The following is a 26446-nucleotide window of genomic DNA, read 5'->3' as shown; positions in this document are numbered from 1 at the left end:
CTACTTACCCTTAACCACCTAAAGGAGATCATTTCAAGTTGAAGAACCAATAGTTCTACCCAAAAGTCCTCTCACATTACTGACCTCCTCACCCTATAAGAGAGAGTGGCCCAGTAACCTTGGGCAGGAACATCATTTTTGCCTTTTTTTAACTCACTACCAAGACCTTGAGAAAACAGGTAAGGATGAAAATGAAGACAGACCCACTGATTGAAAGCTTCACATAAGGTCTTACTTCACTTCTACACCAATCTAGTAAAATGTCTGCACAACTGCAACCACAGCACCAATTTATTTGTCAACCTCACAATATCCCCTTCTCTAACTTGTTAATAAGACCTCAAGGTACTCTTCCACTTGGAGCAGGGGCTCATCCCTTACCTGCAGACACAGCCGAATGGAATCCACATTATGCCTTCTGAGTCTGAGGTTCAGCTCTATGAGAGTATCTCCATTCCAGGATCTCAGCACACACTTCTCAAAGGAGTCTGAAAAGCTTGATAACTGACACACACACACACACACACACACACACACACACACACACACACTTGCTCCATTTTTGGAAAAAGAAGACCATCCCAGTCTGGTAGTTCTGAGGAGACTGTCCCTGCCTTCCACACAAGACTAAAGAGGTATGGTAGCAAAATACTCACAGACCTTTTAAGATGCGATCAGATTTCATCTACCATGTAGTAGTTTTAAATAACAGATTATCAGCCTTGTGTTAAATGGACTTTTAGGTCTCATTAACTAAGGGCTGGACTGTCTACAGGATTGTCTCTGATATCAGATATCATGATTATACTGTGTATGCATTAACAAACATTCTTTGTTTTATCCTGAAATAATGCCATGAAGTCATTTTGAAGAAATCGTTCAGTAAAGAGATCAGCTTGATCCGCCCGACTCATAAAGCTGGAGCACCAGGTGACTGTCCTTTAGGACTGTTTGCATCAGTCTCTATAGTATCATGAGCCACAGGGAGGAGGGTGCATTTGAACATAAGGATTTCTCAGGAAATGAAACTAAAAATATTTTTATAGTTGTTTGTATGAGAGAATCCTACAAAGCTACTAAGACGCTCAAACAGACGAACTGGTTACTGAATCTTTACACTAAACAAACTCACCTACTGCTGTACCCTGAGGCACAAAGCAAAACTTTAAACAAATGAAGATCACGCCTCTGGGTCGGAGAAAAAGCTGATTGGATACAACGTTCCAGAAAAACAAACTCGACTAAATAAAGCACCAGAATTCACAAGCTGCACCGAGAAGGATCATCATAACAGTTTTAATCTTCAATTTATAACTTCATGCTAGTAATAAATAAAACAAAGTAAGAAATTTCCTAGCTGATACCTGCTGAATACTGCTTGCTAAATACACATCAGAAAAATGAAGAAATGTAAGTTACTGCTAAAAGAAATGCATGTGTTTTGTCTTTTTTTTAATTATTTTTTTTTATCTTCCTTGCTCTGGGTTTTAAATATGTACACCTTACTTTGATGGGTGCTTCATTTAACACTTCAGAAGTGTAACTGAGTGATATGTTATATGCATTGTGGTAGACACTGCATAGAGTGTGTGACTGAAAACCTACCTCTAAATAATAGAGATAAAAATGCTCAAAGAAATCGTTGAGAAAAATGAATGTATTAAGTATGATATAAAAACATCATATTTGAATGTCATATTTGTTCCAGTTGTATGTAACAGAAATTGTCATAGTCATGTACTGTTACACACCACGTAGTATAAAGATATTAGTAATAAAAACATTCCAGGAAGTTATGGCTCAGTGTCTTGTAACAAAAACTGAATTGTTTCACTTGTTGGATGGCATTCTTAAGTTATGATTAATAGATTGAATGTAAACAGGCATGCATAGAATTTGTCACATTAAATATTTGTGCATTAATTCAGCTACACTGGTTTGTTTTTCCTTTTATTCTATTTAATGCTTTGAATATCATGCATTTATCTGTTTAGTGTTCTATGCTGAAAATATTTGTAGCCAATGTTACATATACCCTACTGTTTAAATAAGTTCCTTAAGCATGGGAAAGGCACTATATAAATAAAATGTATTACTATTATTATCATTACTTATCCATTGTTTGTGGTCCTCCTTCACAGTGTATTCTATAAAGCCGACAGAAGTCCTCCTCAGGCACCAGGCTTCATATGCTCTGGCTGATTCTTGGCAGAATTATATGAAAAAATATGTTTACTTCATATCCATTGCTTTTTAGACAGCAGAGAAACATGAAACAAAATGTTTCCATGGTTAGAGAACTGCTTAGCTTTTCTTTGAAAGCTTAGGGGCTGTTTCATGTAGTATTAAGCTAGTTATTACAGTAAATACTGCATATGTAAAGCTAAAGTTAATGCTAATAATAAAGATATACTGTACATAATAATAATTGATGACACACTGGTTGCCATTGCAGCCCTAAGGTGTAAGATATCTTACTTGTTGACTGGTAATTTTTTTATGAGTTTTTTAGTTGTGAGGTTTTAGAATTTAGTTTCACATTTGTTTTTAAGTTTTGTTTTTATTTTATTGGTGTGTTTTGCAATTGCTGTGACACCATCTTGTTTTTTAGACTGAATAGCCATTTTGTGCATTCAACACCATGACAGCATTATGAGGCAGCATAGCCTCAGAAGTCACTTTGCATGACGTTATGTAAACTGTTGTCAGGCGTGTATCTGTGTCTACATTTGTGCATACAAATTAAAAATCAAGTGCCTTTACTCTTAAACGTTTAGGTATTCAGATCTTTTGCTCAGATTCTAAACTTTTTTTTAATTAGTTTTTATTTTTTATTTTCAAAAAAGCAGAACAGTACAATGGCATGCTACTCAATCAAATAAATAATAACAACATAGCAGCTGTAATCAGCGTATGTTCCCAACCTTACCTCAGATATAACCGTTTACTTCAAAATGAATACAGAGAAAACTAAGGAAAATAGAGATAAAGAAGAAAAAATAAGCACAACAAAATCTGCCCCCAACTAAGAGGAAAAAAAGATAATAGCAATAAAAGAAAACAAATTCTAAGTTTTTAAGTATATTAGAACCATTACTAGCATAAGAGAGACAAATCAAAGGACCAGCATTTGAATAATATTAGAATAACATTATTCTGTACAATAATATTGATGAATTCTTGCTATGTTTTGGACATGACTTCAGACTGTAGACTTTTTGATCATGTATTTGGCTTATCAGGTGTTCATTTGTCTCCATGGTTTTGTCTCTCGCTAGTTCTTTTGACTTACGCTCTCTTCTCCTGATCCCTAGTAGTTTTTAGTGTTGTTACCTACTCATTCTGTGGTGACAGTACACTGACTACTAAGTGTCCTGAATTCTCAGTTCAAATTCTGGTTCAGCCTCTGACAGTGGAGTTTGAATGTTTTTATAGAGTTGTTACTGTACAGGCAGTGTGGTTAAGGCTTAATGTTTCAGACCCTGAGGTTGCGGGTTCAAATCCCACTACTGACACCACTGTGTAACCCTAAGCAAGTCGCTTGACCTGCCTGTGCTCCAATTGGAAAAACAAAAGAAATGGAACCAATTGTATCATAAATGTCATAAGTCGCCTTGGAAAAAGGCGTCAGCCAAATAAGTAAATCAGTGGTTCTCAATCTGTGGGGCGGGCCCCCCTAGGGGGCACAAAGATGTGAAAAAAAGAAAACAAGAATCAAAAATTTGAAAAATACATCTATTGAAACCAAAACAAATTAACTTAAACTACATTCTGAAACTAGAAAAATAAATATATAGTTAGATAAATGTCGATAAAAGTTAAGTAGGTATAATAAAATATGCATCTATGATATATCATTAATTAAAAAAGAACAGATTGGTATTAGTGGGCTCCTTTCAAAAAAACGTTAGAGGGGGCGCGATTAAAAGTGTAAAGAAAACTCGGGTCGCAAATACTTAAAGGTTGAGAAACGCTGAAGTAAATGTTAATTCTCCTTTTTGTGGCACTGTGGTTAGTGCTAATGCTCTTGAGGAGAAGTTTCTAACTGAGGCCCATTGTCTGTCTGTTTAGAACTCACAGAGGCTGACTTTGTCCATATTGTGTGTCTCCAGGGACTTTGATTGTTTCCTTGCATTACCATAAGATATTCACATTCAACTGATTATTATGCCCTTAACTGAACTGGCACCTGCACCCTACAATTAAAGTGCAGATTTGGAAAATCAATGCATTATGGTAATAGAAAAGTAAATATGATTGATTTTTAAAAATATACTGTAAATAAGATGTACTATTTTTAGTGTAATAATTACAATGTCTTTTACTACTACCCACAGAACTCATAGTTCCCCTTAAAATTTGAGTATATGGTTGATTATTCACAGCTATGGTTCTTTTTAAACTAATTCCATTCTAACAGGTAAATTTGCCTTATTTATTCGATCCATCACTACATAAACCTTTACAGTTTTGTGTTATGGGTATACTGAGAGCAAATTGACCAGTTCATTGCAAATTTGCAAACGCCTACAACTGTGCTACTACTGAACAATTAAAGACTTGGCAGTTAATCCAATGGCCATGTCTTTGGGATGGAAAACCAACTCCATGAAGCAAAACTCATACACACACAAAACCAATGTGCAAACTCCATCGGCAGTCAAAGCTAACAGCAAAGGCAATAATAAAGAGATGTTTTACTGTCTAATAATACTTTCAGATATAGACTGATTAAGGATAAGTTGGTAATGTGACCACAACAAACAAGAGTGGTTGTCAGGACAGTCAATTGAATATATGTCTTTAATTCTGACTTTTGTGTTTGGTAACAGCAAAACCAACGATAGGGAAAATTTTAGGACATCTGGTTGAAATGAACAAGAATCAGCAGGAGGCAAACCGTCAGCTTCATGATGAGATTCATGGATTAGTGGAAATGAACAAGAGCCAGCAGGAGGGAAACCGTCAGCTTCAGGATCAGATTCGTGAATTGGTTGACATGAACAGGAACCAGCAAGAGGGATTCCAACAGTTTTTTCAAATGCTAACTAACCAAAGAACGATGTTCCCCCAACAACATGAAAGGCATCAAGTCACAGCTGGAGAGGTTCCCAGGCTCAGCATTGGACCTTTGGAAGATTCAGATACTTCAGGTTTGTTTATTAACATCAGGATAGCAGACTTGATCCATATCCCATATTAAACAGGGGTGTCGAACTCCAGGCCTGGTGGGCCGCAGCGGCTGCAGGTTTTCATTGTAACCCTTTTCCTAATCAGTGACCAATTTTCACTGCTGATTAACTTCTTTTGCTTTCATTTTCACAGCCCTGTTTTTAAGGATTCAGTCCTCTGAATTTATTCCTTTCTTCATTAAATTGTAGCCAAACAGAAATGAGATGTGAAACGAGCCAACAGATGACCAGCTACACTGGGGCTTCAAACTCCAGCCAATTTCACTCCAAATAATCTCTTAATGAGAAGCTGATTCTTGCTGTTAATTAAACTCGTTATTTAATTCCATTCTGACACAGCAGACATTTCCAAAACTGCTGATTTTTCCGTTTTTTCTAAGAACATCATCAAAATGTTTTGGTGACCTGAGAGTTCGACCTCACTGAGACCATCACCTTTATCTTCAGAAATTGTGTGATTGGCACAGCTGGTCATGTGGCGGCTTGTTTTGTGTCTCATTATTGTTTGGCTGCTAATTAAAGAAAAATAGACAACTAAGGGGCCTGATTCATGCTAATTAAAACTAATGCAAAAGAAAGTTAATTAGCAGCAAAAACTGGTCACTAATGAAGAAGATGGTTAGAATGAAAAACTGCAGCCACTGCAGCCCTCCAGGACTGGAGTTTGACACCCGTGTTATACAACATGAAACCATTGACTAGCAGAGTAAGAAACACACACACATACAGCCCACAATGCAATAATCTTCATTGTACAGTACATGTCATTCATGACAGAAGTAAACTCTTGAGACTTCTATGTGACACTGATTGCTGACACAAATCCAGTGTCACCCAATCTTACATTTTACAGAAAACTACTTTCAAATTTGAGTTGTTTAGGGTTACCCTGCATCACATTCTTCAATTTATAGTTCCACAACAACAAATGAACAAAGTTCATAGGCAGCATTTTGTAAACACACTGCTGCTCTTTGTCCAAACCAAAGAGACAAATGTTTAAAAACTGTATATCATTCAGCTATATATTGGCCCTCATAATTTGCCATTTTGATTCTAATGTTATATATAACTGACACACAGCTTATAATGTTATAATGTTATATATAAACTGCACACTGTCTCTTTGGGATGTTCCTCACATTTGAACTACTGGTCTTATGAATCAAGTTCTGCTCTATAGCTGTTAAAGAAACCAAAGGAGTTTAGCGCTTCTGCCAGGTTTGGCCATTATCATTATAAAACTGGTGAATATATGGAAGATAAATAATTTTTATCTTAAGAAATAAGCCCTCATGTTGGCTTTAGATCATTGTCTTGCCAGCAATTTTCTCTTTTTAATTTTCAAGGCATTAACATTTTAGCTATTAATTGTTATTGAGGTGTTTATTCTCTAGGTCAGGTTTGGTGTCACTTTGAGCCACATGCCTTGCTGCTTACAGACTAACTGCATGCATACTTTCTATGTGCAGTCTGATGAATTTACTAAATAATCAAGACATGTGTTTATATATTTTGCAGGTAATTATATTCCAGAAGAGTACACAGAATATGACAAAATAGAGATGACAGGTATAAACCCATTACTGCATAATTCCTATTGAGCTCTAGCTTCATACATTCTTTCTGAGCTCAGATGGCTAAGGTAATAATACATTGAAACATTACATACTAGGAAACATGTGGCCCTATGGTCCTCAGATAAAGATGGCTCATACTAAGCAAGCTTAACAGTTTCATTTTGGCTTACCTCTCATTGCCCTTTTTCATTGAAGGACTTCCTATGTTTGGTTTCACACTCAAGAGATGTTGTTTGCTTGGGTTCTTTTTTGCACCATTATGGTATGTAGTGCTGTATGTCAAACTGCGCAGGTACTCCTCACGGTGTGTCATGTGTGCATTCTGTTTTCCATACTTGGTGCTCAGTAGATGGTACTGCTGCTCTTTTTCTTTGTACGAGTGGCTTCAGAAATGTACTTCATGCTCAGCAGATGTTGCCACTGTTCTTTTCCTTTCTCCAATTCCACCCTCTTGAGTAGTTGGCTGGAAGACAGAAGTGAACCCTGAAAACTTTGCAGAGGATAACACTGAGCCAAATTCACCAGTGTGTACCATGTCAGAAGCTTTCAATTAAGCCCAAGATTAAGGTTCTAGCCCCATTGGTTTAGGAGTAATCGCATGATAAACAGACACAGTCTTTAGCATTTTTTATAAATAGATGTTCCATTACACAGGTCATCTACATCTTCCTAAATCTCCATGCATGCCCTCCTTTTCATTTTCAGTGTTATATTTCAACAATGGCATTCAATGCACTGTCATTGAAATACTGTATCATTATACTGACCTGTATACTATTTATAAATAAAATTATTTTAGATTTAAAATTGTGCAACACCAGGAAAGAGAGACATGCCCTTATCATGGGTCCCAAAGTCTAAAATGTGTACAGGTTGATGGGACATCAATATTAAACAACGTTTACTCTTATTTGTACATTTTTTGACAAGTCCATTAAGAATAAGTAATGGCATAACAGAAAGTTTTTTTGTTCTAACAGTGACATCCATGGCTTGTGTTTGCTTTCTCCCTTAAACACAGTATATGCTATTAGATTTAATTTGTGCTTCTTTTTTCAAGGTGGGGCATTATGGTTTAGTGGCTAAGGAACTGGCAGGCATCCTACTGGGTTATCAGTTCAGCCCTGCTGCAGATTAACTGTATCATTCTGAGCAAATTATTTAACCTGTGAATCTGCCAGTTTTAGAAATATGAAACAGCTATCGAAGAGCTGAAATCTGTAGAGCCAAGCAAATAAAATGCACATATAAAAAATGTGTTGATGAGATTTTTCCCTTTTATGTCACTGTAAGTCACCTAGGCATTTTAAATAATAAACTTTAAATAAACATCCCGAGCATCTAAAATTATTCTGGCACAGTTTTATTAAAGTGACATTGTATCCATATTAACAATACATGTGAAAGTGAACTATTATTTTAACCATTGTGATCATTAATTTAAAAAAAAACACACAGTATGCTTGACCAAGGCCAGTTAAGAGTAAGAAAACAAACAATTTATATATAAAACAAAAAAACATGTAATGTATTGTGTTTGAGGGAATACGTGGGGAAGCTCCATCCTGCAGTTCAACTCTGGTCCAAGTGAGACATTTCCCTCTGGGGACAGTCGGCTTTTACAGGATTCTGGCCAGAAGGATCGAGGTCAGTTGCCCTCAGGTGGCATGTTCTTGGCGCTGTGGGTGAAAAAAGACTCTATACTGTTAGCAACAGTGCCCCCTGCTGTCCCAGACTGGAAGTACATTCCTCCAAGGAGCCTGAAAGGTGAGCCCCCGACACGCATGCGCGGCCTGATAAATAACTTATGTAAAATACATTTTCTATTAATTTGACAGTTTGCTAAATTTGTCAATTAAATTTTTCCTATACAATCTAAAATGTGGCGCTAGCTGATTTAAAATGATAAAACAAACTTTAAAAATGAATGCGAAAGAAATGATCAACCATTTTTCACTGAGGGAAAGACTCCAATTGCATTTATCTTTTTTTTTTGTATTTTTTTACCTAATCTTCTAGTATATTAAGCAGTTAATTCCATCAAAATGATTTTCTGCAGTGCAATGCAATCTAACATGTTATAATTGCACCAACAAAATATAATCACTTCTTTAGATCTTTGCCTTTCACAGTAATTATTGCCACCTCGTCCTTCACCCAAGATAACAAAAACACTTTCAGTTAATGTAAAAAAAGCAAGTGGTAGTCTGTTAAAAATGTACAAAAAACCTTTTTGGTCAGTTTTCTATTTTGATCACTATCATAAATCTGTATATAATAAATTTCTATGATTGTTGTATTTCTTTCTGATTATATGGATCTTTATCTCTATTCTGGTGACAGCTTACCATCACTATTTTATGTATTTAGTTTTCCATGGCAATTGCTCTTTAGAGATAAAGACCCTGTGCATTGATCGGCGTGTGATGTGTATATTGTTTGACAGGTGACATTATCATCACAGCCCTTCTCCAAAAGGTGGCTTACTCTGTTAAAGCCTTTTGGAGAAACATCTGCTCTAAACTGTCTTAAAAGAAAAACAGATTAATTTACCACAGTAACTGCAGAGAGTTAAGAAATGTAGACACAGGAAGGCTGTGAAAACTCCAGGCCAATGCTGAGTAAACTGGGATGTGAAACCAGTTATTAAGACACTTTAAACCTCAAGGTCCAGCTCAGTCCTCATCTCACTGGGTGACCCTTAGTAAATTACTTTAAATGTGCCAGTTCTCCAGTTGTTAAAAAACAGACAAGCCATTGGAAAATGTCACTGCATTGGGAAAGCACTTTCAGATGGTGTTCAATATGAAAAGATCCTGTATAAAATAAAATGTAAAAACATTTTTTCATTGTGTATTTTAAATGGTGACAGACAGTGATACTGGTGATGAAGGAACAAGCAACGGTGGTGTGACTTCTACCAATGAAAGGCAAACGCTACCATCTCAGACCACCAAGAAAAGTTTAACTCCTAAAAGTTCAGGTTAGTGAGAGTATTTTTCTGCTAAATAATATTTCATTTTATATTTGCAGGTCATCTCAACATTACTTGTTATTTTATATGTATATTTAGCAGATGCTTCTACCCAATGTCACATTGAACCTTATTTAGATATTTATTTATTATAACTGGAGTATTAGTAAAATGCAACCTATTGAGTTTTAAAGGGTTTAAACAGCACTGGTATTGCTTTGAATGGAGTAAGGGCAGAGAATTGAGGAGAAAGCACAACCCAAGCGGGTTTGTTAAATGTCACCACACTGCTTCTAAAACCATACAGGGTGTATTGAGATGTACAAGGATTTTTTTTTAATATCACTGCATATAGACATTCCAACTTTAAAAAATTGATTTCAAGGAGTAAGGAGTTGTCCCTCCTGTGGGAAACGTAAGGATTGGAAGTAAGGAATGATTTCTGGGAGGTTATGGGTCACTTGCAAAGATCACAGAAGAAATGAAGGTTTCATTTATATGAACTGCTTGACTTATACTTGGGGGTTGGTGGGACACAAATCTGAGAAGTAACGTTCATCCCAGTCTTGGATTAAAAGCCACTACAAGATCAGAGGTGTATTAAGTCTAGAGTTAGATGATGACTAAAAGTGAGGATTCGCCTACAAAAAGCACTCCCTTTACAAAAGGTGAAAGGAGTGATTTGTGTGGTTCTTGTGGGTGTGAAATTTGGCAATCACCCCGTTTGGTAGATAGATTAAGACCCATCAAGGTAAGCCCAGAGAGACTTACTTTGTAATTCTTTTTTTTTTACTTTTTGTAATGGTTTAATTTTTGCAGTCATCCCTGCCTTGTTCTTATTTGGATAGTAAATCAGATATTTATGTAGTTTGGCCTTCTTGTCATCATTTCCAATGTGTCAGGACTAGCAGGCATGTAAAAAAAGGAAAAATATTTGTAGTAATTGCGCTACTGAGTCATAAACTCGGAAGACAGCGCTTGTAGCGAAAAAGCCCTAATAAGCTCCAAATCAGTGTAGTTATCTGCCTACTTTAATTAGCCATAATGAGGTTATAAAGAACAACTCAACAGATATGAAAAAGGCCAACCAACAAGAAAACAGAAACAAAACATGCTCAAAAATGCAAAGAGCAATGATAAGTGCTTTGAAATATTTAGGTACTTGAATATGATAATTTTTCCAAAAACATCAGAACAGCTAATGATCCCTGTTTATGCAATGTGTCTCAAATGAGGTTCCCAAACCTTTTTAATCCAAAGCCACCCAAAATACGAACCCAATACAGCAAAGCTATATCCTGGATTCTGCTAAAGGCAGTCCTATTGCATGATTTTGGACAATAGCCATCTTATTATTTAAAGCAAACGCTTAACTGCAGCAGACTATTAACAAATATGTGCTCAAATATCACATGATAGCCCTAGGCTGAGTATTGGCACACCACCTCCAAGAACTGAAATGTTTTATCTTAAATTGTTAAGTACTAGGGTGGCGCGGTGGTAGCACTGCTGCCTTGCAGTAAGGAGACCAGAGTTCGCTTCCCGGGTCCTCCCTGTGTGGAGTTTGCATGTTCTCTCCGTGTCTGCGTGGGTTTCCTCCCACAGTCCAAAGACATGCAGGTTAGGTGCATTGGTTATCCTAAATTTTCCCCGGTGTGTGCTTTGTGGGTGTGTGTGTGTGTGCCCTGTGGTGGGCTGGCACCCTGCCCAGAATTTGTTCCTGCTTTGCGCCCTGTGTTGGCTGGGATTGGCTCCATCGGACCCCCGTGACCCTGTAGTTAGGATGTAGCGGGTTGGGGACTGATTGACTGACTGTTAAGTACTAAACCCTTACTAGGCACAGCTAACGGTGCTATTTCTTAATTAACCACAAAGGAATATTGATTTGATAGTTTCAACAAGGGATTATTGATTTGTTTTCTGTAGATGTGCATTTTATTTTTAATTTTCCATGTGTATGCCAAATGCATTTTTATCGAATTATGTTTAAAGTAAAAGCAGTAGGGTGATTTGATATGTAATAAAAAAAGGCCTTAAAATATTTATATTTACAAAACGTAAAAGTTACATGTGAATCCAGATCAAAAGCAGGAGAAAAACAACTCACAAGTTACCTTAAGCTCATGATCGCAAAGAGAGAAAAATAAATCACAGATGGTTCCAAGTCAAAGTAACGTCTGAGCCTGTTTCATGGCTGCCCAGTTCTGCTTTTAGGTTCAGTCTGTTCTTGTATTTATTTTTTAAACAGTCATTTTTAAGGCCCACTCTCTCACCCTCCAGCTGAGAACTTCAGAATTAGACTATAAGTACACTGATTAACATTTTCAGTTCTGTTTATGTAAAAACTAGGTGAGGCAATATAAAGACAATCTTGAAACATGATTTTTTTTCTTTTTTTGTAAATGATTTTATTAAAAGCAAGTAACATTCCATACAACCAAGTGAAGCTTAACAAAAGTAAATTCAACCCCCACCCAATTTTTTTTCTCTTTTTTAAGAGTCTCAATCTCAGCAGGAGTGCAGTGGGCCTACAGGGGAAAACTACTGGTCTTGATCACATGACCATACCCCCAGTGTTACAAGCCCATCATCAACACCACAGCTTTAACAGCATGTCACCGTGCCTGTGTAGAAAATGGGATATCACCAGTAAATAAAGCAAACAAAAAAAAAAATACCAATGGCCAGAAAACTAACCAAAAAAAAAACCTGACATTGAAAATGGCTATTACAGGGCTGTCCCTCCTGTAACTGGGTGGGTGCGGAGCGTCTGGACCTTATCTAAAGTCTAAATTATAAATTTGATGTGCTTTTCAGAAGAAATATCAGGTGTATGACCAGCTTATATATAAATATTGTGAAATAACCCACCAGACACACAACAAAGGTTTGGGGCTGCCATCCGTATAGTTTCCCTAGCTGCAAAAGGCTTTAGGTTGTGTACAATGTGTACAGGTTAGAGTCCACAACAGAACTGGTCAAGTATGGACGATCCTACATTGATGGATTAAAGGCCAGAAGTCCACATGACCATCATCATCATGTTCTTCCATGTGAACCCTGAATACAATGAAGACTGATTGAGGTCATTGATGTTATGTAGAATCCCTAGAGGGGGCTTTATTTTTTTTTTTCTCCAGCCGTCTGGAGTTTTTTTTTTGTTTTTTCTGTCCTCCCTGGCCATCGGACCTTACTTTTAGTCTATGTTAATTAGTGTTCCCTAATTTTAATTATTTATTTTGTCTTTTTTCTCTTTCTTCATCATGTAAAGCACTTTGAGCTGCATTATTTGTATGAAAATGTGCTATAGAAATAAATGTTGTTGTTGTTTATAGGCGGTTCACAGGAAGTGACATCCTTGGGGCCGGGACAGGAAGTGAAGTCTTCAGAGCGTAATCAGATACAGGCAGGACGTCTCGTATTTGGTCTGCAGAAAGAAAAATGAGAGGTTTAGCACAACCCGCTGCCCCCTAGCCTGGCATGGAATTGTCGTTTTCTGGTCCCTTTGGTTGACTCCCAAGCGCACATGTGTGACATGGCCCCCCCTCAGCCCAGACCTGGCTGAGAGGTTGTGACACCTCGAAAGGGCATCAGCACTGGCCTGTAGGTTACCCCAGTTGTAAAGAACCAAAAACTTGTACAACTGTAGGTCCAAGAACCACCTCGTGACCCGTGGGTTTGACTCCTTATGCAAGGATATTCACTGTAGTTTCGCATGGGGTGAACTCACGGCCCAAGAGATAGTACCTCAGCTGGGTGATCGCCCATTTAACCACTAGGGCTTCCCGTTCCACTGTCACATACCTGGTTTCACGGTCCAACAGTTTCCGGCTAAGATACATGATAGGGTGTTCAGCTCCATCGATGCTATGGCTCAACACAGCGCCAAGACCTGTGTCTGATTCGTCCATCTGGAGGATTAAAGGTAAAGAAAAGTCAGGCTTTTTCAATACTGGAGCTGAAGTTAGGGCCTGTTTTAGGTCACTAAATGCAGCTTTCAATGTAGCATCCCATACCACATGATTCGGAGACCCCTTCTTTGTGAGATTTGTCACGGGCATTGCTCTCTCGGAAAAGCGGGGCACAAACCGGTGGTGGTAACCTGCTAGTCCAAGAAAGGCCTGAACTTGCCGCTTGGTCCTTGGATGGGGCCATTTCAATATGGCATCAACTTTTGAACACTGTGGCCTTACAGTACCCCGACCCACCAGGTAGCCTAAATATTTGGCCTCTGTTAGTCCAAAGAAGCATTTCCTTGGGTTAATTCATAGGCCGGCTTCACTTAGTGTCCGCAATACTGCTTGTACCTGCTGTATGTGTTCCTTCCATGTTCTGGAATAGATAATAGCATCATCCAGGTAGGCAGCACTGTATGAGTTATGGGGACGGAGCACTTTGTCCAGCAAACGCTGGAGCTCCAAGTAACCCAAATGGAAGGACACAATACTGCCAGTGTCCACTAGGGGTGCTAAATGTGATCTTTTCCTTTGGGGAATCCATTAAGGGAACTTGCCAGTACCCCTTTGTCATATTGAGGGTGGTCAGGAATTTAGAGTGTCCTAGATGCTTGAGGAGGTTGGCCACTCACGGCATTGGATAAGCATCAAATATAGTCAAAAAAACGACCAAAAGACATTGAGAAGGTTTGGGGCAGCCACCTGTATAATTTTTCCTGGCTGCAAAATTGATTCAAAAGAACAGACATGTTCACACGACTGAGTCCAAAACAGAACTGATTTACTAGAAACAAGATGGCAGCTTTAAAGGCCAGTATGGGAAGTGATGTCATCAGGACCGGAACTGGAAGTGACGTCATTGGCTGCCCCAGAGCTGGGCGGGATTTCCCTAGAATGGTCTGTAAGAAATAGAGAGAGAGACTCAGGCCCTTTAGTTGTCTCCTAAACGCACATGTGTGACAATATATATAGTGAAATAAATAGCCTCGACATACAAAAAAGGTTTGGTGCAGCCACCGATATACTTGAAGCCTGGCTGCAAAAAGGCAAGTAAGTAGCACAGATGTGTACAGAGTTGAGTCTAAAACAGAACTGAAGTTACAGAGGATGTTGTCTTGTATTTAAGGCCAGCAGGTGGAAATGATGTCATTAAGGCCCGGGACCGGAAGTGATGTTCTTAGGCGAGAAACTGGAAGTGACGTCCTTGGGCCTGAATCAGGCAGAATTTCCTGTGTCCAGTCTGCAAAGATAAAAAAGGAAGGTTTAATGCACTCCGCCACCCCCTGGCCTGGCATGGAACTACTTTCTTTTGGTCCATTTAGCTGCCTCCCATGCACACATGTATATATATATATATATATATATATATATATATATATATATATATATATATATACTGTGTATATATATACTGTATATATATATATATATATATATATATATATATATATATATATATATATATTGCATAGTTTTACTGCCAAATAATGTAAAGAGTATGCGACACGTGCTTCGCCCTAATTCTGGGCTCATCAGGCGTACACACTCACTGCACCCCCTTTCGGGGATCGAACCTCAGACGTCAGCGGCGAAGCCTCTTTGCGTTGTGCCACGGCGTGTGGTTCATTTATTTGACAGCATGTAGATCGGGGTAATTACATTCATGACATTCATAGTCTGAATCACAATCTGATTGTATGGGTGGTTACCTATCAGGTAATGCTTGTGGTTGGTCTGCAAGTCAGCCAACATCTGCCATGGTGCCCTCTTCAGTTGTGAGAAGCAGATCATAGAATGTTGCATAGTTTTACTGCCAAATAATATAAAGAGTATGCGACACGTGTTTCACCCTAATTCTGGGCTCATCAAGCGTTACCTGGTAGGTAACCACCCATACAATGAGATTGTGATTCAGACTATGAATGCCATGAATGTATATATATATATATATATATATATATATATATATATATATATATATATATATATATATATATATATATATATATATATACTGTATATATATATATATGTACACACACAAATTGAACTTACAGTAAAAGAAAAGTAACCTTAACAAATGCCATAAGTGAATCCTGACAAAATCCTGACAAAAGTCATTTAACATTATGCCTGGAATATGGCCAGATGACAATGGATAGGGGAATACAAATCCTGCAGTCAACAGCATTACTAGACACAGTCCATGGTCAGTCATAGCAAAGTACACAGTTCTGAAGCCCCCCAACACATACAGCATTTTATAATATCATCAATATTAGATGGATAGTTAAATAAGAAGCAGATGTATTCATTCAATGAATCCCAAGACTCCCAATATCTCTGGTGTCAGAAGCACATTCATAGAATGAGACACACACACAAATAAGCTTCAAATGCAGATTCCATATGTAAAGTATATAGAAAATTTTGAAATGTTCATTTTTGCAGTTTGATTTTTAATAGTTACTTCCCTAAAAATGTTCTTCTGTGTATTTTTTTGCGACAGGTAATTACAGGAAATGTAAGGAAGGTTCTTCTTCAGCAGTAATAAAAAAACTTTTGAGAAAACAAACAATTCCTATTATCTGTAAGAAAACAAAAGGAGAATTCTACAGAAATGAGATTGAAAAAAAAGGTAATGGTACCATGGGTTTAAAACTAAAAATGCATTTTAATATAATTATATCATCATGGTCTGTGCTTTTGTATGAAATTATCTCATTATAAGTCAATTTCCTATCTTATTTGAGGTCATGAACAGAAGTGTAGACAATCAGTTTGTAACTGCTGTTTTCATTTTCTTCATACTCATCATAAAGGGAAAGCTTCATAACAGAATACAAATTCTAACATTATGTTTCCAATTGATTATCATGTTGTTGTTGCTCCTAAATATTATTTACTCAATTCTGGAGTGGTGTCTGTCTTTGTTTCGTAGCAGATATAAATCATGAATGAGTCCACCAGTTTCCATCAAATGCTATGCTTTTACTATAATCCTGAAAGTCAGAACTTTACTGATCACAAGAAAATATTGGGTTGTCAAATTTTCCAGTTTACTGAAAATGATTTGAAAAATTATAAATAATTAAAAAAAACTAATGCTTCCAATTATTTTCATCTTGCTATTATTTTATTTTTATCATGGAAGGAATGTATTGAGACTTAGCTTCTTAAAAATGCATTTGTTGCCAATAAGAAATCACTAATGTCACCAACCCTCTTTGTATCTCATCTTTATATGGAAGGGACAATACATTTTTAATTACCTTATTTTTACTTAACATTCTTTTTATACTCCATTCTCTTCTGACATCGTTAAAACTTTGGAAATGTATTTTTACTTTAATTTTATCAAAAAATTAAATTGATGTGATTATGGGGAAAGATTAGTATTTATAAAGAGTTAACTCCACTCTTTCTTTTTCTAGGTGTCCCTTCTATATGTTCTAAGGGCAAGTGGTTCTTCCCTGGTGAATTTGAACTTTTATCAGGAAATGAAAAGTCAAAAAATTGGAAGAAGAGCATATATATCGATATGAAAAGGCTTAAGAAAGTGAGTCATAGCAAACTCATACAATTACAAATATATTGGCATCTTTAATAGGTTTGATTGCAATCCGATGTGGCAGTTCATGGAGGATGCCCACAAAAATCTTCCTCAGAAGCAGTTAATGAAGACAGTGATAAGAGTCTGAATTCAAATCTAGTTCTTGGAGGAATAAGGAGAAAGAGAGTATCTTCCTGACTGATTTTTAGAGTACTAAAGGTAAACAACTAATAAAATAATCGTTTGACTGCCCTTATTAATGAGTTGGCCTGTCCTAGCAGCCAAAGACACAACGTATTGGGCTAAATTTTGTGAAGCAAACATGTATTCATGTTTAATCACTTATCGTTCCTGCAAATGTCTAACATGGCAGTCATGCAAGGTTCTGAGGAGCTATCATGCAGAGCTAACAGTTTATTTTTTTGTGAGTGCTGGGCCATCATTTCAGGGTGCTCCCCAGCCAATCACAGGAAGGTTTGTGATTTATTTAACTATACTTTAGCAAAAATTCAGATGTTTGAGACATTGTGACAATGTAGATTTTTTTTTTATGGACGTTTCAATCTTCTTTGCTGTTTATATCATGTTGGTCTTCATTGAATTCTATTCTCTCAGAAAATCTGTTCTCAATAAAAAGATTAGGTTAAAACTTTTCCTCAGCCATTACTACGAATAACACAGGGTAAGCAACAGATGATATTCCACTCATAATAATAATAATAATTAATAACATTTATTTGTATAGCACATTTTCATACAAAAAAGTAGCTCAAAGAGCTTTACATAATGAAGAACAATAAATAAAAAATATATATATATAACAACATAAGAAATTAAAAAAAATAAGACAATATTAGTTAACATAAAAAAAGAGTAAGGTTCAATGGCCAGGGTGGACAGAAAAAACAAAAAAAAACTCCAGACGGCTGGAGAAAAAAATAAAATCTGCAGGGGTTCCGGGCCACGAGACTGTCCAGTCCCCTCTGGGCATTGTACCTAACATAAATAAAATAGTCCTCTTTGTAGTTAGGGTTCTCACGGAAGGACTTGATGATGATGGACATACAGACTTCTGGCTTTTAATCCATCACTGTTTGTGCTTTGAGTAGATGGTGATGGCGAAAGCCACTACCAAATGGACACCGGAAAAAGAAACAGAAGAGAGAGTAGGGGTTAGTACAGATTTTAGAGCTACCATGAATAGTTATGATAATGAACTGGATATACAGAGTATCAGGATTAAATTACAGTGAAATTATGAGAATGCCATGTTAAAATAATGTGTTTTCAGCAATTTTTTAAAGTGCTCCACTGTATCAGCCTGGCGAATTCCTACTGGCAGGCTATTCCAGATTTTAGGTGCATAACAGCAGAAGGCCGCCTCACCACTTCTTTTAAGTTTTGCTCTCAGAATTCTAAGGAGACACTCAGTTGAGGATCTGAGGTTACGATATGGAATATAAGATGTCAGGCATTCCGATATATAAGATGGGGCGAAATTATTTAAGGCTTTATAAACCATAAGCAGAATTTTAAAGTCAATCCTGAATGACACAGGTAACCAGTGTAGTGACATCAAAACTGGAGAGATGTGCTCGGATTTTCTTTTCCTGGTAAGGATTCTAGCAGCTGCATTCTGCACTCGTTGCAAACGATATATGTCTTTTTTGGGTATTCCTGAGAGGAGTGCATTACAGTAATCTAGTCAACTAAAAACAAAAGCGTGAGCTCATTTCTCAGCATCTTTCAATGATATAAGAGGTCTAACTTTTGATATGTTTCTTAAGTGAAAAAATGCTGTCCTAGTGATCTGATTAATATGCGATTTAAAATTCAGATTACAGTCAACAGTTACCCCTAAGCTTTTTACCTCCGTCTTGACTTTTAATCCTAATGTATCCAGTTTATTTCTAATAGCCTCAATTGTATCCATTATTGCCAATCACTAAGATTTCAGTTTTCTCTTTATTTAGCTTGAGAAAGTTACTATTCATCCATTCTGAAATACAAGTCAGACATTGTGTTAGTGAATCAATAGAATCGGGGTCATTAGGTGCTATTAATAAATACAGCTGTGTGTCATCAGCATAGCTGTGGTAGCGCACGTTGTGCCCTGAGATAATCTGACCTAATGGAAGCATGTAGATTGAGAAGAGCAGTGGACCCAGGATAGAGCCTTGTGGAACACCATATATGTTTAAATGATATGTAAATGTCATGCATATGTATAAATGATATGTTTTTCTTTAATCCATGACCCCATGTTAGCCAAATTACAGCTTGATTCAAAAAATGCAGAAGTCTATCTTTATTCAAAAAATCCATTTCCACACACCACAGTTAGCGCCTCACTCCACCACTAGAAATCTACAGGGAATATACAGAATTGTCTGGGACATTTCTAATGCCCTGCTTACATTTATAAGTTTGTGTGTCATATATATGACATTTTTAATATATCAAGAAACATCAAAAGACAATCTGAATTCCCTGTAGGAGGCAAGTCCTTACTCCCTATGCTTGTTACCCAGACTAACTCTCAGTCAGTAGAAATATTTCAGATGCTGTGTTAAACCTGTGACTCAAGAAGAACTAGGCTGGGCCTATATCTTTATTGAGAATTGATTTAAAAACTTTATGGCTCCTAAGAAAGACCATCATAGAATTTTGGTTCTGAGATTTTAGCCTTCGTGAACTACCTCAGCTATATACAGGATACCAGCAAACTTACACTTGCTGAGACTGAAAGGGGGCCCAAACTTTCATTCTTCAGTTTTTTTATTTCATCAAAAAAATCCTAACTGTACATTAACATCCATCCATCCATCCATCCATCTTCCAACCCGCTATGTCCTAACTACAAGGTCACGGGGGTCTGCTGGAGCCAATCCCAGCCAACACAGGGCACAAGGCAGGAAACAAACCCCGGGCAGGGTGCCAACCCACCGCAGGGTACATTAACATTTTCAATAAAATGCCATTGTTTCAGTCTGCTGTAAAAGCTTTCCGTTTTTACTTCTGATCTCAACAAAACATGTACTTTGGTCAGGGTGTCCCACCTTTTGCATAGAAGTGTAGATCACACTTCAGACACCCACTGTTACACATAACTCTAAATGATTCACACTTATTTTTTAACAACACTTTTCTTATCCTCTTCACCACATAACTGTTAGTAGAGAAAAGCTGTAGACTTGATTGAAACAGGAGCCTGACACTGCAAGTGAGAAAGCAATGGGAAGAGAACAGCAAGAATTCAACTGGAGATATAAAGAAGGCCCTTCACATCCATCTCCTGTACATCTGTGATCAGATCCAGTCCCTTGAAATAGTAATAATGACTGTTACTTTTGTTAAACACCTCAGGAGAGATGAAAGGTTATGTAGCAAAAGCAAAGCCTCTGTTTACTAGTTATGAGGATTTAAATGTAGTACACTATGAATTTATTAATGTTTTGGACGTGCAGTTAATTAGCATCATTACTGATTTCTTTCTACAGCATTCAAATATGTCTGATGATGACCTAACCAAACTTGGCAGGATTACACTCTATGACTTGTTTATGGTAAGTATGATCATCTAGATAAATATTATTGGTCCTGGTATGAGTTTACACAGCTCCTCCGACAGCAGAGGAAGACGATCATCATGCCAGAGAGACAAGATGTTCCATGTGCCTACCTGTAATGGCCGCCTCAAATTGGGACCCGAGTGCTGCCGTGCAGTGGGTGACGCCTCAGCACCACACCAGTTCTGATCCCCAACAGACCTGACCCCATTGGTTCTCCAACGATTTCAACTCTTCCGGGGATGGGACTTCCAAGGGCTTTCCCCCATCCCCTTCATGATGCAAGCAGCCTTCCTATAGGAGGCTGCAGCAGAGCTACTCCCGCGGAGAGTAAGAAAAGTTCTTTCTGTCATCTCACAGCTGTGTGTGTTTTTTTTACGGTGGCTGGAGTGCCAATTCTGCCACCAACTCCCATGATTTTCCTGCAAGTTGGAGAACAGCTTGCAGGACCGGATGTAGTTTAACGTCATACCTTTGGTACTGTGTCTCTCGGGAAAATCCTTGGGTACTGTTGGTTTGACTTTGTGTTGCTCATGGAGTCCTGAATGAGGCACATTACCTGCATTGTGAGGGAGTGTCAGTTACGGCACAACGGCCATGTGGCGCGACTCACAGTGGGTGATCCGGCTCGTAAGATCCTCATTGTTGGTGACCCGAATGGCTGGACCAGGCCAAGGGGTTGCCCACGTAACACCTGGCTGCGGCAGATAGAGGGTCTTTCCCGGAGGGTGGGACTGGATCGCGTGTCTGTCTGGGGGGTTGCCAACCAGTATCCCGAGTTGTTTCATCGTGTAGTGGGTGCGGCAATTCAATGTACCAGTGCATGCTCTCCAACTTGACTTGACTGGTATGAGTCCCAGTGATAAAAGCACAAGGCATTTTCTAGGAATTTTGAAAGCACTTTAGAGTTGACAATAAATTTTAACTTTGACAATGTACAGATTGCTCTGCAGATACTGTGTAGAATGGGTTCATAGTCAAGGACTGACTGCAGTTATCTGAAACTTTGGTATTTATGAGTTAAAAAAAAACTTTCAGTAGATGCTAGAAAGGCAGCTACCCCAGAATTCAATAGTCTAAGAATAAGATAGGGTTCTCCACAAGTGTGCAGTGCAGCAGCTGCACAGCAGGGCTTCTATCTGGCCCCATGTTGAATGGTTCTTCATCCTGGTGTGTCAAAATCCTGCAAATAGTATCTTTACAGCATTGGCACCTCAGCCATGCATATGCACCAGATATGTAGCAGAGATGATGTGAAATGGATGGATGAGGGCTTTTGCTACATGTCTCTTCTGGTGCGATACAATTACTGTAGTTATTTGACCACTAATAAACAAGAGATATCTTTGCATAAGTTAAGTAGGTGAAAGTTTCTTTTGCAATATGGCATGGCACTGCAGCTGCTATCTCCTTCCAACTGCTGCTTGTCTACTCATACAGTATGCAATGGAACAACAAACAATTTTATAGAACTTTGCTTAGTAGGGAATCATTTTTCTGGGAAGGTGGGAGGAATTGTTGTAGACACCCCAGTGCCTGGATGACCGTTTCATTTGCAGTAAGGAGTGTCATCTTCAGATGTTCTGCTGCTTCAACTGTCATCCCATGGAAAGCCAAACCATTTGCAAGCATCAGAGCTAACCCTACCTGTCCTAAACTCTTCCTCTTTTGATTCTTGTTCTATTTTTTTCCCCACTCATCATCCCCAGGCAACATATGTTTGGAGCTGACATCAACACGGTTAGAAATAACGGTGGAAATTTTGTGGATTTTCCTTAGCATTCAGAAGTAGTTCTGGAAAAAATCAGTTGAATGTGGTGAACATTGCAATATTGGCTTTTGCATTTTGATTTTTCTTTAGTATTAAATTAGCTCTATGCACGCTCTCTTCCGGAACCACGTCAGCCAACTGCTGCACTTCCAGCGTGGATATCAAAAAGGACTAGCTATGGCGTTCTTCACCCCATTGCTTCAACATGTGTTCAGACTTGCGGTAAATGACGTAAGTCACATTATTCAAACATTATGCCAAACATCAAGAGCTGAAAAGGAAAAAGGCTTCAATCTTTGCTTCAAGCTACATCCACAATTACAAAGATAAAATCCAGAAGTATTAAAAACGTGTGTTTACTATGAACTTACCTGGGACAAGTATATGATTACATTAGGCCTTTTTAATAAAACAGAATTTCAATAATTAGTCATTAAACTTTATTCACGGACAGATGAATATGTATGCAAGCTTGCAAGTTATGTCACCCAGGGATGGATCACAAACAGAATGAGCTGGCATTACATTATCAACAGCAGGAGCGCCTATGCTACGCCTGGTGCTTTTCCAAATAGTGCAACAAAAGTCAAGCAGTCCTTCTAAGGACAGTGAGCCACCTTAAAGAGCCACGGAAAGAGCAGATAATCCTTCCATTGTGGCACTTGTTGCTGATGCTTGAATACAAAATAATGTGAGTCTGCTGGACATCTTACCTTGTAAAAAAGAAAATGTCTCTGTCTGAGTCAACAAAATGGTGATGCCAAATTGTTACTTCATTGTAAGGGTCTCAATTTGTTTCCTCAGCTGGAGGTTCTCCTCTCTGAGAGACATGTCTTCATCAAACACTACGTCAACAACAGCTAGATCCAGAACTTAAGTGTAGTTGCTGTCCTTGAGGATTTTATCCTCCTCCTCCTCGCCCAGTGCGTTATCCTCTGTCGGTTACTTTCTCCTCACCCAAACCCCTGGTCTTGAAAGTGGAAAGGAGAAATTGTTCCGCTCAAACAACGCAGAAACCGAACCCTTCTTTAACAGTCACTGCCCTGTCTCAGACTGCATCTCACGAACATCCTCTTTTTTAAAATGTCTGCTACACACTCAGGTCTGGGGACTAATCATAAAGCTCATTCATGGATAGTGAAATTCCATTTAGATCGGGTTTCCACAATGGAGGGAAATGTATGAAAACTAAGTACCTTGTTGTATTTCCTGGAAGCTGAACATAAAGGTACACAACAGAGTTCAGCTGTAGAGCTCTCTGTACACTGAAACTTCTTTTTTGCAGACATTCTTGCCACTAAACAAAAATCACAACTGCAGTATGGATAACGGAAGTGACTGAGTTGGCTGAGATCTCACCAGAACTACATCAGCACTACCCATATGGGGCATACGAACCATTGAATTGAAAATTGGATGATATTGCCCAGCTCTGGTGACATCATGGTAGCCATTTGATTTAAGTGCAAGCTCCATACAATTAAACTGAACTCTGTTTATATTGTTGACAAAATAACTATAAAATTAATGTTATATAATGTAATAGTCCAAGCATCTTATGCACAATTATATATATTTTTTTCCCAGCAAACAAAACAGAAACTTCCGAATCAGAAAGTACGCATATCAGTCATTATGGTAAGAGTTTACCCGTTTCACATCCTTTTTCTGTATTCTTCTGTTTAAAAGCTGCAAAATCTTTGTACAATGTGTTTATTTTTGAGTAATGCAGTCGGCATTTCCCAGTCCAGATTCTATTGCACTGAATCGCATGAGCTCTTAGTCTTAAATTTTATAAATTGGTTACTCTCTCAGATACATGAAGATTTTTTTTTCCTTTCCTAATATATATTTTGTTTTCTGTTTCAGAAAAGTCGACATTTATTTAAAAGTGAAGTCTGAGATTGGATGAAACGTTTGGAATAACCTATGGCTTGATATATTGTTATTTCTCAAAAATTACTGGATGCATAGTTTTAAACTTCAACTGAAATGAACACTGCAACACATGACAAAGTTTATATAATGTTTATATTTATCAATAATTTCTTGTAATTTTTGATATAGTGCACCCCTCAAGAGACCATTGAGAGGAGAAGTCTAGACTTAAAATGTTTTATAATAATCAAAATAAGTTAAGTTAGACAGAATATTAGATTATTTTAGTGGGAACCTCACCCCATTCCATTCTCTCTCTTTCCTTTTTGCTGGTCTTCCCTTAATTGTTAATTCTTTTTCCACGCTTCCTCTTTAAGTTGAAGAGCTCAGTTTATCTATCAATTAGTGATTTCACCTTTACTGTTCGTAGCCCGGCCACTGAGGCGTTAACTGCTGATGCCCTTCTTATTCGCCTTTGCAGGCTGGCTTATGTTTTGTTTTATAGGAGTATAAATTTAGATGCCATTTATTTTCCCAACTGAATGTTGTTTAACTAATTTTAGATTAAAGGCTTTCTTTTGAGGTTTTTTGGGGTTTGTTCCAAAACTGATTTTGGTTTAGCGTGTTAAGTATTTGGGTTAGGGTGGGTGCTCCTTCTCTTTCTCCTGTTAGCCTTTTGGCTTTTGGTTGGTGTTTTTAGTATGTTAGCAAAGATTTAGTTAAGGGAGGGCCCCAGTGGCTGCAGGTTTTCATTCTAACCCGTTTCTTAATTAGTGGCCTGTTTTTGCTACTAATGAACTTCTTTTGATTTAATTTTAATTGACTTGTTTTTAAAGATATGTTTTCCTGATTTCTTAATTTCTTTCCTTAAACGGCACCCAAAAAGAAATGAAATATGAAGTGAGGGAGCCAACAGAAGACCAACTAAGTCAGGGGCTCAAATTCCAACCAATTTCACTCCAAACAGTTGCTTAATTAGGCACCGATTCTCATTATTAATTAAATTTGTTCTTTAATTCCACGGTTTACTGCAGCTCTCATTGTGCAATAGCAGACATTTCCTCTCTTTTCTAAGAACACTGTTAAAATGTTTTGGGTATCTGAGCAGATGAGCATCGTTCTTTATATTCAGATATTGTATGATGGACACAGTTTTGCTGGTCATGTTTTGGCTCATTTTGTATCTCATTATTGTTTGGCTGCAAATTAAGGAAAAAGAAACAATTAAGGGGTCTGAGTCTTCAAGAGAAAGTGAATTACAATCAATTCAAAAGAAGTTCTTTAGCAGCAAAAACAGGTCACTAATTAAGAAAAGGGTTAGAATGAAAACCTGCAGCCACTGCGGCCCTCCAGGACTGGTGTCTGAGAACCCTGATTTAGTTTAATCTCTTTTGCTTACAGGTTTAGTCAATTCATTTTCCTTTCTACTTAATTTGTAGTCATACTTTAATAATGAAGTATTGATTTAATTTCTTAATAAGCTTAATTGTGTTAATAGTCACTTAAGAATTTTTTAAATGATTTCATTTCTGTCTAATTATAGTATAAGATTGTCTTTTATTTGTTTGAACTCGAGTTAATTAGTTATGTTGCATCTTTGCCAGGCTGAATCTACAAATCAAAAAAGTAAATTGTGAAAACCTTAAACAAATAAACTTGGATTAATGCAACTTCATATGATAAATTTTGTGAATTGTTTCTGGGTTAATATATTTTTGTTTTCAACTCAGTTTATTGTCTTTGATTTTAACCGTTTTGGGCCTGACATCCTATTACTAATACACATATATGCGACTGTTTTTGTAAAGCACAGATACGTTTGCAGCCGCTGGCTACTATTAGCGCAGATTGGAGAGACTGGCATACAGTCCGCGAGACACAGAAGTGAAAATGGACACGTCCGGACTGTGTGCACCACTTTCAATTTTATTTCCTCAAGGAAATTGAAGTATTTGGCAGCTATTGTATAATAG

General features: G+C 37.6%; 2 protein-coding genes across 4 annotated transcripts in view; both read left to right on the top strand.

The window, feature by feature from the left end:
* Positions 1 to 26143, top strand: part of LOC127529834 (uncharacterized) — a 325899-nt gene extending 299756 nt beyond the window's left edge. For 2 of the 3 annotated variants that reach the window (XM_051934802.1, XM_051934800.1), the window contains one exon: positions 24613 to 26143. The gene's annotated coding sequence lies outside the window, so the exon portion shown is untranslated. The remainder of the gene's footprint in view (positions 1 to 24612) is intronic. The other variant, XM_051934801.1, reaches the window with a different exon arrangement.
* LOC114661932 (uncharacterized) lies at positions 1365 to 26143 on the top strand. Its single transcript, XM_028815186.2, has 10 exons — positions 1365 to 1410; positions 4833 to 5153; positions 6714 to 6764; positions 8315 to 8539; positions 9645 to 9755; positions 16212 to 16340; positions 17137 to 17261; positions 20756 to 20821; positions 24183 to 24233; positions 24465 to 26143. The coding sequence occupies exons 1-10, from the start codon at positions 1401 to 1403 to the stop codon at positions 24495 to 24497; spliced, it is 1122 nt and encodes a 373-aa protein (XP_028671019.2). The 5' UTR covers positions 1365 to 1400; the 3' UTR covers positions 24498 to 26143.
* Positions 26144 to 26446: the final 303 nt, after the last annotated feature.

The sequence above is a fragment of the Erpetoichthys calabaricus genome, chromosome 12 (genome assembly GCF_900747795.2).
Source record: "Erpetoichthys calabaricus chromosome 12, fErpCal1.3, whole genome shotgun sequence".
Lineage (NCBI taxonomy): Eukaryota > Metazoa > Chordata > Cladistia > Polypteriformes > Polypteridae > Erpetoichthys > Erpetoichthys calabaricus.
Note: the sequence above shows the minus strand (reverse complement) of the source record. Positions and strands in the feature narration are given on the sequence as shown.